Source organism: Chlorocebus sabaeus, chromosome 4 (genome assembly GCF_047675955.1).
Source record: "Chlorocebus sabaeus isolate Y175 chromosome 4, mChlSab1.0.hap1, whole genome shotgun sequence".
In the NCBI taxonomy this organism is placed as follows: Eukaryota; Metazoa; Chordata; class Mammalia; order Primates; family Cercopithecidae; genus Chlorocebus; species Chlorocebus sabaeus.
Window position 1 is genome coordinate 30150275 of NC_132907.1, and position 14701 is coordinate 30164975.

The 14701-nt window shown below is 37.5% G+C and overlaps 1 protein-coding gene across 1 annotated transcript in view; it reads right to left on the bottom strand.

Annotated features, from left to right (window-relative positions):
* Nucleotides 1-500: 500 nt before the first annotated feature.
* CWC27 (CWC27 spliceosome associated cyclophilin) overlaps nt 501-14701 on the bottom strand; it is a 257508-nt gene continuing 243307 nt past the window's right edge. Inside the window, exon 14 of the mRNA XM_007973839.3 lies at nt 501-931. Coding sequence (XP_007972030.1) covers nt 769-931 — 163 coding nt within the window. The 3' untranslated portion in view covers nt 501-768. The remainder of the gene's footprint in view (nt 932-14701) is intronic.

The window sequence follows — 14701 nt, forward strand, 5'->3', positions numbered from 1 at the left end:
CGAGTATGAATGATTGTCATCAAAAGCTAAATTCTTAATGAGTTTTTATTGTCAGAATGGGACCTCTGCATGTGCTCTTGGTATCACTGTGCTGAGAAGGGCAGAGGAGTGGGCAGGGGGCCAGGTGTCAGGCTGGGCATGCAGTGAGCCTGGCTGATGTTACTTAGAGTGTTAACATATCTTGACTGTGTCCATAAAACCCAGGCACTGGCCTGAATGGAGGTGTGAATGTTCACTTGGGGGTTCCTCAAGACTGAAGGCATGAGGCTATTGAGTTGTGCTGGCTTGGATATTTTGAAATATTTATATACAAAAAACCCCATCCATATTTATATTCTATATTTTATTTATAATCTTTTATTATATTCCGGAGTTAGTGAAAGGGAGGTTTCCCACAAATACTCATTCTGGAAGAACTTCTTATTAAAAAATCTTGAAAAGGAAGCCTTCATATATTTTAGGGTAAAAGGACACAAACAGGCTTGCACAGTCTGCAATGGTTAACATGTAATGTGGAAGGAAAGTTATTTTATTTCAGATTTAGCAATATAAAAGGTCAGCTAGGAAAAAACGCATGTACCAGTAACCAAAAGCATTTGCTTACATCATTCCACAATTTGCAAAACAAGATAATTGTTTTTCAAAACCAGACAACAGGTTCAAAAATACTTCTTTTTACACCCCTAAGTGATGCTGTTGGGAACAATGGCTGTTACAAGGCCATTGCAGGCACATTTCCAGCAAGTTCTGGTTATCATTATTCTCATTTTATCTTCTTTCTTTTTTCTCTCTCATCAGCTTTTTGCTTTCTTCCCTCCTTCTTTTATTCACTGGATTCCGAGGATCATAGATTTCAAATGTATCTGAGTCTTGCATGCTTGCATCCTTCACTTTTCTGCTTTTATCCTCAAACTGAAGTACATGTGACATCCTAAAGAGGGAGAGAGATGGTTCAGTGATTCTTGCATGGGAACTTAAAGTAGAAATTCTATACTCTACTATCATTGACATAATGAACCATAAGCATACGGAACACCAAGATGGGTTTGTTGTTTACTGGTGCTTACACCACATGGAAACCAACTTCTCAGAAAACTCTTAAATTTGAAAAACATGTCTGGAGTTTGTTCTGCTGGTTTATATTCCTAGTAGAGAATCTCTTTGCCTCAGTCTTTACTTGAGGTTTCTTTCCTGATGGGAGGTTAAAAGAGTTCTATACAGACGTGTTCCTCAAAGTAAACTCAGAGGACACTGTCTGCTTCCTTTAAAGAACACATTCCTTTAGTCAGAGTGAGTCAGGTTGCAGAGCAAAACTCAAGACAATAAGCCAGCCCTATCTGATTTTTAAAAATTTCAACAGTTACATGGGTCAAGAGTAGGGAATACATTAAGATAATTTAAAAATGATGTTCAAATGGTGTTATGGTTCTCTTTCCTGGGGAATTGCTGGTTTAAAAAATATTTTCTTTATACAAAAGGAAACTAAACTTTTGACATAACTCTATGGACTAATTTCCTTCTATTGTTGATTACAACAAATCTAACCAATCCTGCTCTCTTCATTAAAAGCTTACTGGTCTTAAGGTATCAGCATATGCTGGAATCCTGAGAGGTCATAAGCTAGTTATCTTTAGGATCAGTTAAATATGTTAGTAATTAGCTGTGCCCCATATGAGGTGCCAGGAATAAACAGGGAAGTCAAAAGAGCAGACTTCAGAACAGTTGAATGAATTTGGAAAGAGAAAAGTTCAATTTTTTTTTTTTTTTTTTTTTTTTTGAGATGGAGTCTCACTCTATTGCCCAGGCTGGAGTGCAGTGGCATGATCTCGGCTCACTGCAACCTCCACCTCCTGGGTTCCAGTGATTCTCCTGCCTCAGCCTCCCAAGTAGCTGGGACTACAGAGATGTGCCACCATGCCTGGCTAATTTTTTTGTATTTTTAGTAGAGATGGGGTTTCACCATGCTGACCAGGCTGGTCTCAGACTTCTGACCTTGTGATCTGCCTGCCTCGGCCTCCCAAACTGCTGGGATTACAGGTGTGAGCCACTGCGCCTGGCGAGAAGTTCAATTTTTATAAAAATAAAACAAAAGTCTTAAGTCTTTTCCTACCGTTATACCCTATACACACTTTTCTTCATCACAGCAGAAACAGTTAAACTTTAGGATTAACACTTCTTATATGCCTGTTATAACTTTCAGATGAAACCCTAATATCTTTTCCCCCATATAAGCAGAGATCTGGGTAGTAGGTAGGCAGTAGTGAAGATCCCTCACTCTTTTCTCTCTCCAGCAGCACAAATGATGAGTGAAATTTACTTGTGTGGCAAATTCCCATGGGTATACCTAGATTTTTTTTTGAAGAATCCTAAAAAGATTTTAGGAGGGAAACAAAATGTCACAATTTTAGTGATACCATTGTTACTAAGGGTTTAGTAGCTGCTGCTCACCAGGGCTGGTGAGTTGAGGCTTATGTACCATTTCTACCTTCTTTTGTCTCACCTGAGAAAACTTACTGGAACGCAATAAGTAGAAATGATATATATGGATGATCTAGAATCCACTTTAATTTACTGACTGAGTTAAGTCACATTCACATTTTTATACTTCATTATTATTATTATTATTATTATTGAGATGAGATCTTGCTATGTTCGATGGTCTCGAACTCCTGGGCTCAAGTGAACACCTTGCCTCAGCCTCCCAAGGAGCTGGGATGACAAGCGTGTGCCACCATGCTTGGAATTATATTATTAATGATATATTATTTGTATCAAATTTCATAACTGATCTCAATACCTGAACATGTGGAGTTGCTGACTTTTTATACTTCCATTCCTTTAGTAGACACCCTTATTTAGAAAATGTATTGTACAGTCGTTGCAAAATCTAATTTTCTAGTGTTTTCAATTTCCTACAGCTTTTAGGTATTAGCTTCTGAAAGTAAGACAATCTCTAACTCCCAGAAAAATGCTGACTATTCGACAGCCATGGTATTAAGTAAACCACTAGAACCAGCTGGAAAAATAATTAAACCAGATTTATGCAATTAATGCTATCTCGCCAAGGTCTAAATAATCAGTGACAACTCACTTCAGTAAATACACCTCTGAAAGCCAATTAACCAGTGATAGCTACATGCTTTTGAAATTTGGCCCATCAGTTGCAGACTCGCTCCAGTGATTGTGCTTCTGAAAGCCAGCCAGTCAACAAGAGTCTCTTTCGAATAATGGGGCTTTTGAGGCTGACAGCTGCCCCTAAACAATTCCTGACCCCAAAACACTAGGTAAGATTTGCAGCCTGCTTTGCTTGGAGACACTGTGCCTAAAAAGCACAGCGCCTCTTTACTTAAGTAATAAATTAAGCCTTTTTCTCGTCCAGTTATTGAGAGGTAGCCTTTTTCTTCAACACTTCTTACAATCTTTGCTGCATCCCCCACAATATGCACCATTTAAAATTGTAATATTACCACTGATGAGAAGTAGGTGCAGAAGAATGGTGGGACTGCTGTTAAAGGTCCTTTACCACACATCAGGGGGCGTCTAGACCCCTCTGCTGCACTTCAGTACATGCTTAGCAGCAGCTTTCCAAGTGCTTACGGCCTGGCTGTGTTGATGTCTAAGCCAACACCAGTGCAGCTGGAATCATATGCCCTTTAAAACAATTTCATCAATACTCCTGGATTGATATGAGAAAACAAACTTACTGTCTTATTAATACCTCTTCATATACATATTCTTCTATTTAAAAAATTATCCTGTTCTCTGTCCAGAAATACAGATGGTTTTTTGTAATATCCATTTCTAGTAGGGATTCTCCGTGTTTCAAATGTGACTTGATCAGAATTTGTCAATTAAGAATATAAAATGGCACCTTTTTCCTTTCTATGCCATGAGAGAATTTTGCAACTATTGGATCTAGTCGGCTCTGCTATAAAAAATGAACTCTAGACACATGAATAACAGCACAAAGTCCACAAGAAGAAACAGATTTCCTTACAAATTTGAAAAAAAACAGAGAGCTGTAAGTTAAAGGAGCTGTCTTTTTCAACTGTTTGTTTCATACACCACTGCACTAAGCAAGTCCAACATTTTGATTAATAACAAACCTAAACCCAGAGGAAAGAAAGGGCTATCAGCTTACAAACTACTTCAGCTTTAATATCATAATACTTAGCATGGCTGGTTACTTGGCAATAATATTTAATCTTTAATAGAAATAAAAGCATAATCAAAATACTTCATCCATTTATCTTTCAACATGCTTTGGTCACTTCATTGTGAAAAGCAAAACAAAACAGTTATTATGATTTTCAGCATAATAAATTCCTGACCTACGTGCCTCTATAAATCACAGACTGTACGAACTGAAAGCATGTCTGCACTTTACAGTCTCCTATGAGGATACACAATAAGACTTAGAATACAGACTCAATTTGAGTAAAGGGGGTCTGATAGTTTACAATCATGTATGTCCCAATAACTCAATACTATCCACTCTGTGGCTGGTTATGGAATTGGCCCAAAAAGAGTAGTGAATTTTTTGGAATTAATTACACACTGATCATTTACATATGAAAATTGTAGAGCTTGTTCACTTGAAGGCAAAGACAACAATTTAGATTTGATTAATAAAAAATTTCACATAGGTTCAGATTCTCAAATAACATTGACTTTACAGTGTGTTACAATCTTATATATTATATATAGTGTATACATAAAATATATAGTTATATATAATATATAGCTATATATTACATATGGTATATAGTGTATACCACATATATAATATATAATCTATTATATATTATAGTATATAGTATATATTATATATATATAGTGTGTTAAAATATGGAGGTTTACTATTTTCACAGAGGTTGTGTCTGACAAGAAAGTGGTTTTTTTCTTACTGTTTTTGGTGTTTTTTGGTATGGAGCTATGTAAAATTATAAACAGAAGTAAACAACGGATTTTTCAAAAAGGACCTAGACCTTGACTGGCCTCACTAACTTCTTATCCAGTTTTTAAAGTTCTCCCACAATTGTGAAATAGACTAAGATACAATAGCTATTTGTATCAATGGGAAATATCAAGAGAGGAACTGATTCTCAGACACTTAATAAGTAGCCCAATATAGAATTCCAATATTAGCAATTCATTTCTGATTTAAATGAGTTTAAATTATTTATACTTATATAATGTAAATAGCTATCTTTTTCATTGGGAAGTCTACAAACCTCTTCTTCCCACATCCAAGCTACACTAACTTAGGAACTTATCACTTGATTGTTGCAGGTGTCCTAATTGTTCTACATCTGTACCATTTCCTTCCCAGATGCAAAGCCTAAAAAATAATCTTTCTTACACATTTCTTTTACAGCATTTTTTTGATCAGAAACTACTGGTTATCATATTAGACTGAAATAAATACCTCAGTCTACCCTTAAAAGCCCTCCAACAACTGGGTAGGGTGCTTCAGCTTTGGTTCTGGGTGAGTGCAGTAGTGTAGACTTCTTAGCCTGTAATCAGTTTCAGTGTTGTCTGTGAGTTCCTCGGTGATTAGGCTGTACTTGTTAGTGTAGGCTGTGGTGAGGCTTCTTTGGGTATAGGGACACCAGGTGGGCTGATCCATGGGTACCAGTACTGGCAGTAGCAGGCAGGGCAGGCCTGTCCTCAAGTTCCTAGCTGGCATGCCCCGCACCAGCAGCAGCAGGTGGCAAAATGGTACCCAGGCTCCCAGATGGCACATTTAGGCACCCATGGCAGTGGCTATGGGTGGGGCAGATTAATCCCTACACCCCCAGATGGTACTTGCAGGCACTGACGGTGGCAGTGGGGAAGGTTGATCCCCGGGCCCCAGGATGGCATGCTCATGCACATGCACATGTGGCAGTAGCAGGGCAGACTTGTTCTCAGGCCCCACATGACACCTGTGGGCATTGGCAATGGCAATGGCAGACAGAGCATGCCTAACCTCAGGCCCCTGGATGGTACATATGAGTACCCATAGCAATGGACAGGGCAGGTCAGTCCCCAGACCCCAGATAATGTGTGCAGATACCAGTAGTGGTGACAAGGGGCAGGCCTGTCCTCAGGCCCCCAGACAACATGTATAGGTGCCAACAGTAGTAGATGAGACAGTCTGATCCCCTCTTCCCTGGACAACACACATGGCACTAACAGTGGGTGGAGTAAACCTCTCTAAACCCTGTAGTTTCTTAATTCCTATAGAATCTTTGAACAATTATGAAAAGAGAACCTTAAGTTACTTGTAATCAGTAATAGAGAAAAGCCCTAAAATTAAATATTCATAAGGCTTTTCCTAAAAATTACATTTGATAGTTATAAAATACAGAAAAGCATCCAAGTAATATTTTAATATATACTCTAGAAATCCTTGAAAATATCAAAAATTTAAAACAAAACAGCCATTTATATTTTAAGCAGTAGCCAAAGCAAACTGAGAATCATAGGAGAAAAACTGATTTTGATATTTTGGGTTAATAATGTCATTCTGTATATAGCTTGTTTTAATTAACTCATTTGAAATGAATCTAAAGCTTTGTGATTTTTGTGTTACTTGTGATTTCTTAACATCATAATAAGTGCCAAATGTTTGTTAGCATAGTCAACAATTAGCCAGACACTATTTTGTTCTTTGTTTTACAATAGCTGCAAAAGTACCTTTAAAGGTATTAGTCATATTTAGGCTTCCAAATTTTCCAGTGAACTAGAAATCTGGCTTCAGCTTGGCAACTAATTCTGAGACCTTCAGTAGCTTCTCTTTAGTTGCTCATTTGTAAAATGGAATAGAGGAAGCTAAGTTATTTGCATATTTAAAGAATTCAAGGCTATCTACCAAAAGTTCTGAGAGGTCAGTATTGTGGCTAGATACAAAATAAGTACACAAAAAGTCATCGTTGCTCTGAAATAACCACTTAGAAAACGTAATTTTTAAGACTCTAACTCACCAAATACAAATTATCTGGCAATAACCTTTATAAAGATTTATTAAAATCTTTATGTAAAATTAGGAAAACTGTAACCTATTAAAGGAGTACATTGATATACTATGTTTCTAGGATACTTAATTTTTGACAAAAACCAAATTACCTAAAAATTATTTTATAAGCCTAATATAATTCAAATAAAAATACCAGTAAAAGGAGGGAGAGAAACATGCAAACAAATACAGCCATAAAATGTTCTAATAAAGAGTAGGGAAACATAATTTCTCACTCCTTAGGTATGGGTTATGCATGGTGACATCCTTTCAAAGTGTACATCATGGAAAGCAAGAAATAAAGAGTAACTTCAACCAGAAAAGATAACTGTTAGGTATTGGGCCTAATACTTGGATGATGAAATAACATTTACAATAAACTCCCATGACACAAGTTTATGTATGTAATAAACCTTCACATATACCCCTAAACCTAAAATACACATTCATTAAAAAAGAGAGAAATAAAGAAAAGAACAGAAAGGGTAATTTTGCCGTGTAGAAACCTGTCAAGCACTACCTTAGTGAAGTGATCAAGGTCAACATTAACAGTCATAAATCATGTTGCTAGTATGTACCCTTCAAATGATGTGATGCTAATGCCATTTTACATCTAAGGCCTTTCTCCCAGTAACCAATAAGCCCAGTCTTATCATGAGAAAAATGTCGAATTGCAGCCATATGACATCTGACCAGTATTCCTCAAAACTGTCAAGGTGATCAAAAACAATGAAATTCTGAAAGCTTGCCACAGCCAAGAGTAGGCTAAGGAGACATGACAACTAAATGTAATATGGTATCCTGAATGGGATTCAGGAACAGAAAAAGGATATCAACTAAAAGCTAAGGGTATTGGTCTACTTGGGTTGCTATAAACAAGATATCACAGACTGGGTAGCTTAAACAACATTTATTTTCTCACAGTACTGTATGTTGGAAGTCCAAGATCAAGATGCTAGTAGGGTTGGTTTCTGGTGAGGTCTCTTTTCCAGGCTTGCAGACAGCCATCTTCTTGCTGTATCCTCACATGGTCTTTCTTCTGTGCACATGTGCTCATCATGTGTCATCATTTTATTATAAAGATACAAGTCCTATTGGATTGCTGTCCCACCCTTATGACCTTATTTAATCTTAATTATCTGCTTAAAGGCTCTGTCTTCAAATATGGTCACATAGTATATTTGTATGTATATGTATGAATGTATTCAATGTATGAATTTTGCAGGAGCACAATTTGATCCATAACACTAAAGAAATCTAAATAAACTTCGGACTTTACTTAATAACAACCTATCAGTATTGCTTCATTGAGTATAACAAGTATACCATACTAATGTAAGATGTTAGTAATACACCAAAGTAGTCTGAGGGTACTAGAACTCTCTGTACTATTTGCTCAATTTTGTGTAAATCTGAACTGTTCTAAAAATAGTCTATTAAAAAATATACAAATTTTGAGACATAGGTTTAAAAATGAGTAACAGTGTCATGATCTTTCCTAGTCAGATGCCTAAGTATACTACAGAGTTACAATAATTAAAGCAGCAGTGTACTGTACAGGGTGGATTATTTAAGAAATGAAGTTGGGACAGTGAGTTAGCCATTCGGGGCAAATAATTAAATTAGAACTTTATCCGACCCAATATACTAAAACAAACTTCTGAATTGATGAAAGATTAACAAACAAGAAAAGAAGGAAGTGCTAGAAGAAAATATAGGTGGATATGATGTGCCTATGTATTGCAGTAGTTCTTAATGAGTTATGGTAATTTTTATTTACTTTTTTATCTTGCCTCTCAGGATTGTCCTACTTTGCAAAAAGAAAAACAAAAACAGTGAATGTATATTGCTTAAGCTATGAAAGTTATAAAAATAAAACAACATTTCTATAATTCTTTGATTCTATAAATAGTGTCTGCTCTCTGAATGGCTTAAGTCTAGTGTAGATAGGACATATTTAGAAATATACATATAAACCCAAAGTGAGTTGGGATCAGATAAGTTATATGTGTATGATGATGTACACAAAACATTTTGAAAGGGTTATGTAGTTGTCTTTGCCCATTTATATTTCCATAAAGGAATGCCTGATGCTGGGTAATTTATTAAAAAAAAAAAAAAAAAGAGAGAGAGGCATATTTGGTTCACAGCTCTTCAGGCTATACAAAAAGGATGGCACCAGGATCTGCTTCCGGTGAGGGCCTCAGGCTGCTTCCACTCATGGTAGAAGGCAAAGAGGAGGTGGCATGTACAGAAGACTTCATGAGAGGAAAGTGAGAGTGAAAGGGAAGGTGCCAGGTTCTTTTTAACAACCAGCACTCAAGGAGACTCTCATAGCAACTACTAGAATGAGAGCTCACTGATTACCACAAGATCAGCACCAAACCATTCATGAGGGATCCACCCGCATGACCCAAACACTTCCCACCAGGCCCCACTTCCAACACTGGGTATCAAACTTCAACATGAGACCTGGCAGAGCCAAAGAAACCATATTCAAACCACAGTAGCAGTATAATAGCGTATTATAAAAATGTAAATATTCATGTAAGCACAGTTTATGTGCAACACATAGATACACTATTATAGACTGAATTTTGTCTCCCTAAAATTCATATGTTGAAGCTCTAACTGGCAATATGATGGAATTTGGAGGTGGGGTCTTTGGAAGGAAATGCTTAGGTTTAAATGAGGTCATGAGGGTGCCCCCGCTTTCCCCTCTTCCCCGTGTTGTGATTAGTGTTCTCATAAGGAAGGAAGAAACTAAAACTCTCTCTCTCTGGCACATACAGAGGAAAGCTCATGTAAGGACACAGTGGGAAGGCAGCCATTTGCAATCCGAGGAGAGAGCCCTCACCAGACACTGACTGATGGCACCTTGATCTGGGACTTCTGTCTGCGAGAAAATAAATTGCTGTTGTTTAAGGCACTCAGGCCATGGTATTTTGTTATGGCAGCCCAAGCTAACTAAGACACAAAGTACAAAATAAGTTAAAATGATAATAAATGTTTGGACTGCACTTTGCCATTTGCAAAGCCCTTTCGAATCCATGATGTTTGATCCTCAGGCCACGTGAGGTAAATAGGGTGCACATTACCACTCCTCTTCACAGGTGAGGAAACTGAGGCCTGAGAAGCAATGTGACTTTCGCCAGCCACAGTGACTGAATGTAACTCAAATCAAACTCAGGGCTTCTGAGTGCACACCACAGAGGTTTCATAGAAGGTGTTAAAGAAATTCAAAGGCAGGAACAGATCCTCAGGCCCAGGGCAGTCAGAAAAGAATTCTAGGAGGAAATGGGAATTAAACTGGGCTTTGAAAAGACCAGGGACATACACCAGTGGGAAGGAGGTGGAAAGGCGTCCCAGAGAAGTGACGTGGACAGAAGTATGCTGCAGCTCATCTATGACAAAGAGCAGGGTATGGTCCTTTCAAAGGATCAAACATGGGTAAAACTTGAAAATTGGTCTTGCTGAGATTCTTTTTCTTAAAATAAAAAGGCTGGTTTTGCTTTTTAAATACAAGTCTCCTTTCACCCCTACCCCTAAAAATTTAAATCCGATTCATTAAAGTTTGTAATCCATAGTCCCATAGAATGACAATCTTAGGTAATATAGCAGCTATTTTGTTAGGTTTCTTGGAATTCTAACTTAACAGAGAAATGAGAAGCTGTCAACACGGTACACTAACACAGTACAGAGATAAATTTTGTGTATGGCAAAGTTTCGTAAAGAATGGTAAGGTCTTTCAACCCACATGGGGAAGGCTGTATGAGGACAATATATGTACTTTCTCCCACCTCAAAGGCTAATCATACACTAGATAGATGTCAGTCTTCAAGCAGTTTAACTGGTCCGTTTGAGAAAGATAAGCATTGAATTTTCATACCATAAAGTTAGTAGTAGTAGAAATACCTTGTTTCAACTTTTTGAGTAACTTATTAGCCTTTTCTCTGGCATTATCATGTAAGAGTTTATAAACATAATTGCTCAGTGATTTGGAATTATGTATTAATACTATCAAGGAGCAAGGTGAACAAAACCAGAATTCTAGTCAAAGGTTTTGGAGGTGGTGGCTACTCAGAAACATTTATTTATTCAGCATACATTTACTGAGGGCATTCTTTTTGGCAAGCATTGCTGGCTAGTGCTGGTACAAAGGCCAATAACAGAGCCACCATAGAGCCGGGTATGGTGGCACATGTCTGTAGTTCCAACTGCTTGGGAGGCAGAGGCAAGAGGATCACTTGAACCCAGCAGTTCAGAGCTATAATGCGCTATGATTACTTGAATAGCCACTGCACTCCAGCCTGGGCAACATAGCAAGACCCCATCTCAACAAAAAAGCAGAGCCGCCACCCTCAAGAGCACCTGCAGCCTAGTAAGGGAGACAGCAGTTACACTGTAGTATGAGGAAGACTAAACCAGAGAGATATTCAAGATTCTCTGCAAGACCAGAAGAGGGTCTTAACCCTGGGGGAGAAAGAACGGGTCAGACCAGGAAAGGAATCAGGAACCATTTCTAAGATGGAGATAACACTTCAGCTAACGGAGACAGAGAAGTGTATAGTATATATAGAGGCAGCAAGGAAGAAGGGGAGTGCAGGCGTTTGTTCAGGAAACTTGAAAGAATTGGGATGTCTGGAGCATAGATGTGATGGGGGAAGGAGATGTAACAGGTCGGAGAGGGAAGCAAAAGCCAGATTATAGAAGGCACATTAGGAATTTGGGTTTTCTTGTGTAGACAATGGAGAGCCACCAAAGGATTTAAGACAGAAGAGTTTTTGTGGCTACATTTGCATTTCTGAAAAATATAAAGGACCTGAATATTATTGACCACAAGGTAGTCCTTAGTAATTTGATGGCTGAGAGGAGATTGCCAGATACCCACCCTTGCAGAGGCAGCCTATGGGCCCTTGGCTCTGCTCCTTTTGAACTTCCAGCTGAATGAGGTGTCCCTGCTTAGCATCCCTATTTTAGGAAGAACTAGAAGAAACTGGAAATGAGATTTCAGATGGCACTGATTAAAGGCAATAAGGAGATCAAAATTTATAGAAGAAATTAATGCTTTTTGTGTGTGTGTGTAAGTAAGCATTCACCTAAAAGAGTGGTGCCTTTTCCCAAAGATGCTCCCACATTGCTCAAGACATTTCTGGAGTTTCTCTTTTGGAATTTCTTTAATGTCCAACCTGGATTCATGTCTTTTTATGGTTGCATTTTTTAAATTGTATACTCCAAAATAAGCACAACTCTTATCTGATTTCTTTTCTTCCTTACTAGACCTATCACTGAATTGACTTTTGATGTATTCCCAAAGTTAAATCCATCTTTACAGGATGAAAGTTTGTTACTTCTGAAGACACTGAAGAAAGTATCTGGTCAAGAAGTTATCAGCTACAAGTTTCTCGACCCTCAGTCTCAGAGATTGCCTCTGAAACAGCGGTGATAATAATCTTTTTCCTGCCCCGCCCCCACATATTCAGTTATTGTAAAGATGCTACCAGACAACATGAGAAAGCTTGTTGTAGAGTGCTGCGTCAGTGAGTGCTATTTTTGTTGTCTCACAGTTTGTAGGCAATTCCAAACTGTGCATTTACCACATCGTGGTGTCTGTCTGTATGTTCTTACAGATTGTTTACTTCGTGAGAGTAGGGCCTGGTTAATATTTGGTTTTGTTTCACCAGTGTCCGGCATTGGCATCATGCGTTAAAAGCCCCCAGATGTTTTTTGAATGAATAATTGAGTTTAGCTCATTGCCTTTTCCTCAAATCACATATATCAGAAATAAATAATGTGGTTGAGATTATTCAGTTCAAATAATAGACTCAGAGCTACCTGAGTTTCTTTGAGTAGTTTGTCATTAGGAACCAGCTGATCTCCATCTCCGAAGGGGCAAGGACAAAGGGCTAATGAAATCAGTCAGTCTGAAAGCATAAAGGCTCTTAAGCTTTATTTCTGTGCCCTTTACTTTGACTGCATTTAAAAATAACTAGGAACATTTTTTAAAATTACTGATACTGGGACCCCATCCCAGGACAATTAAATCAATACCTCTGGAGTGGGAAGTCTGGCACTGATAGTTTTTAAAGCTACTTGGTGATTTTTAACATGCAACCTGCATCTGATGCAGGCGCTCTAGAAATATGCTTTGAGAAACAATGCCTTATACAAATAAAAAATTTAAAAAAAGGGGGGGCCCTTCTGTCTACTTCTACATCAGGTACTATAGGAGACGGAAAAGAACATAAGGCATGTTCCCACTGCAGTCTATTGGGGGAATAGAAACTAGCAATCACTAATATAAGTGAGTGGAAAAGCAACTATCAGTATTTGCTGAGCTATGAGAGATCATGAAAACAGACTTATGCTGAGCCTGAGACTTTCTGCAGAGGCTGGTAGATGTTTTAGGGAGTCTGTCATCAAAATATAAGATAGTCTCTACCCACAAAAGGAAGTTGACTCTTAGTTTAGCAAGCCTTCTAGTACCAGCCAACAGGCCTGACCAGTACAAAGGGTCTGAAGGCCTTATTCCCAACACATATTACCATGTTTGGCACCACGAATGCAACAGTGAACAAGACTCAAACCGTCTCAAACAACTGAGTCTGTTCACAATCAAGTGAACAGGCAATTACTAAATGGGGAGAATTAATGAAAGAAATGAAATAAGGGTGGTGAGATAGGAAGCACCAGTTGTTGGAGGGCTTTTAAGGGTAGACTGAGGTATTTATTTCAGTCTAATACGATAACCAGTAGTTTCTGATAAAAAAATGCTATAAAAGAAATGTGTAACAAAAGAAACATTGGAAACTGTACAAATGCATGAAAATTAAACAACATGCTCCCAAATGACCACTGAATCAATGAAGAAATTAAGGAGAAAATAAACTTGTTTAAACAAATGAAAATGGAAATACAAGAAACCCAAACTTATGGAATACAGGAAAAGCAGTGCTAGGAAGGAAGCTTATAGCAACAATCACCAACATCAGAAAAGTAGAAGGATTTATGGAATCAAAAAGCAAAAAGAAACCAAATCCTAAATTAGTAGAAACAAGGAATTAATAAAGATCAGACAGAATTAAACACAACAGAGACTACAAACAATACAAGTAATCTGCAAAATGAAAAGTTGGTTTTTTGAAAAGATAAACAAAATAGATAAACTGTTAGCAAGATTAACAAAGAAAAACAGAAAAATGCCCAAAATAAATAAAATGAGAAAGAAGGAGACATTATAATTAATACAACAGAAATAGAAAGGATCTTTAAAGGCTACTGTGAACTATATGCTAGCAAATTAGAAACCTAGAGAAATACAGATAAATTCTTAGACACATACAACCTCCCAAGATTGAACCAGGAATAAATAGAAAACCTGAGCAGACCTGTAAAAGCAATGGAATTGAATCAGTAATAAGAAATTTCCCAACAAAGAAAAGCTGATGTTTTACTGCTGAATTCTACCAAAATTATAAAGAACATACACTATATTTTTTGTCAAGTTATTCCAAAAAATTGAAGATAAAAGAATTCTTCCTAATTCATTCTATGAGACCAGCACTACCCGGTAACCAAAACAAGACAAGGACATAACAAGAAAAAGAAAACTACAGGCTACTATCAGTGATGAACACAGATACAAAAATTCACAACAAAATACTAGCAAAGCATGACAACAACGCATCAAAAAGATAATAC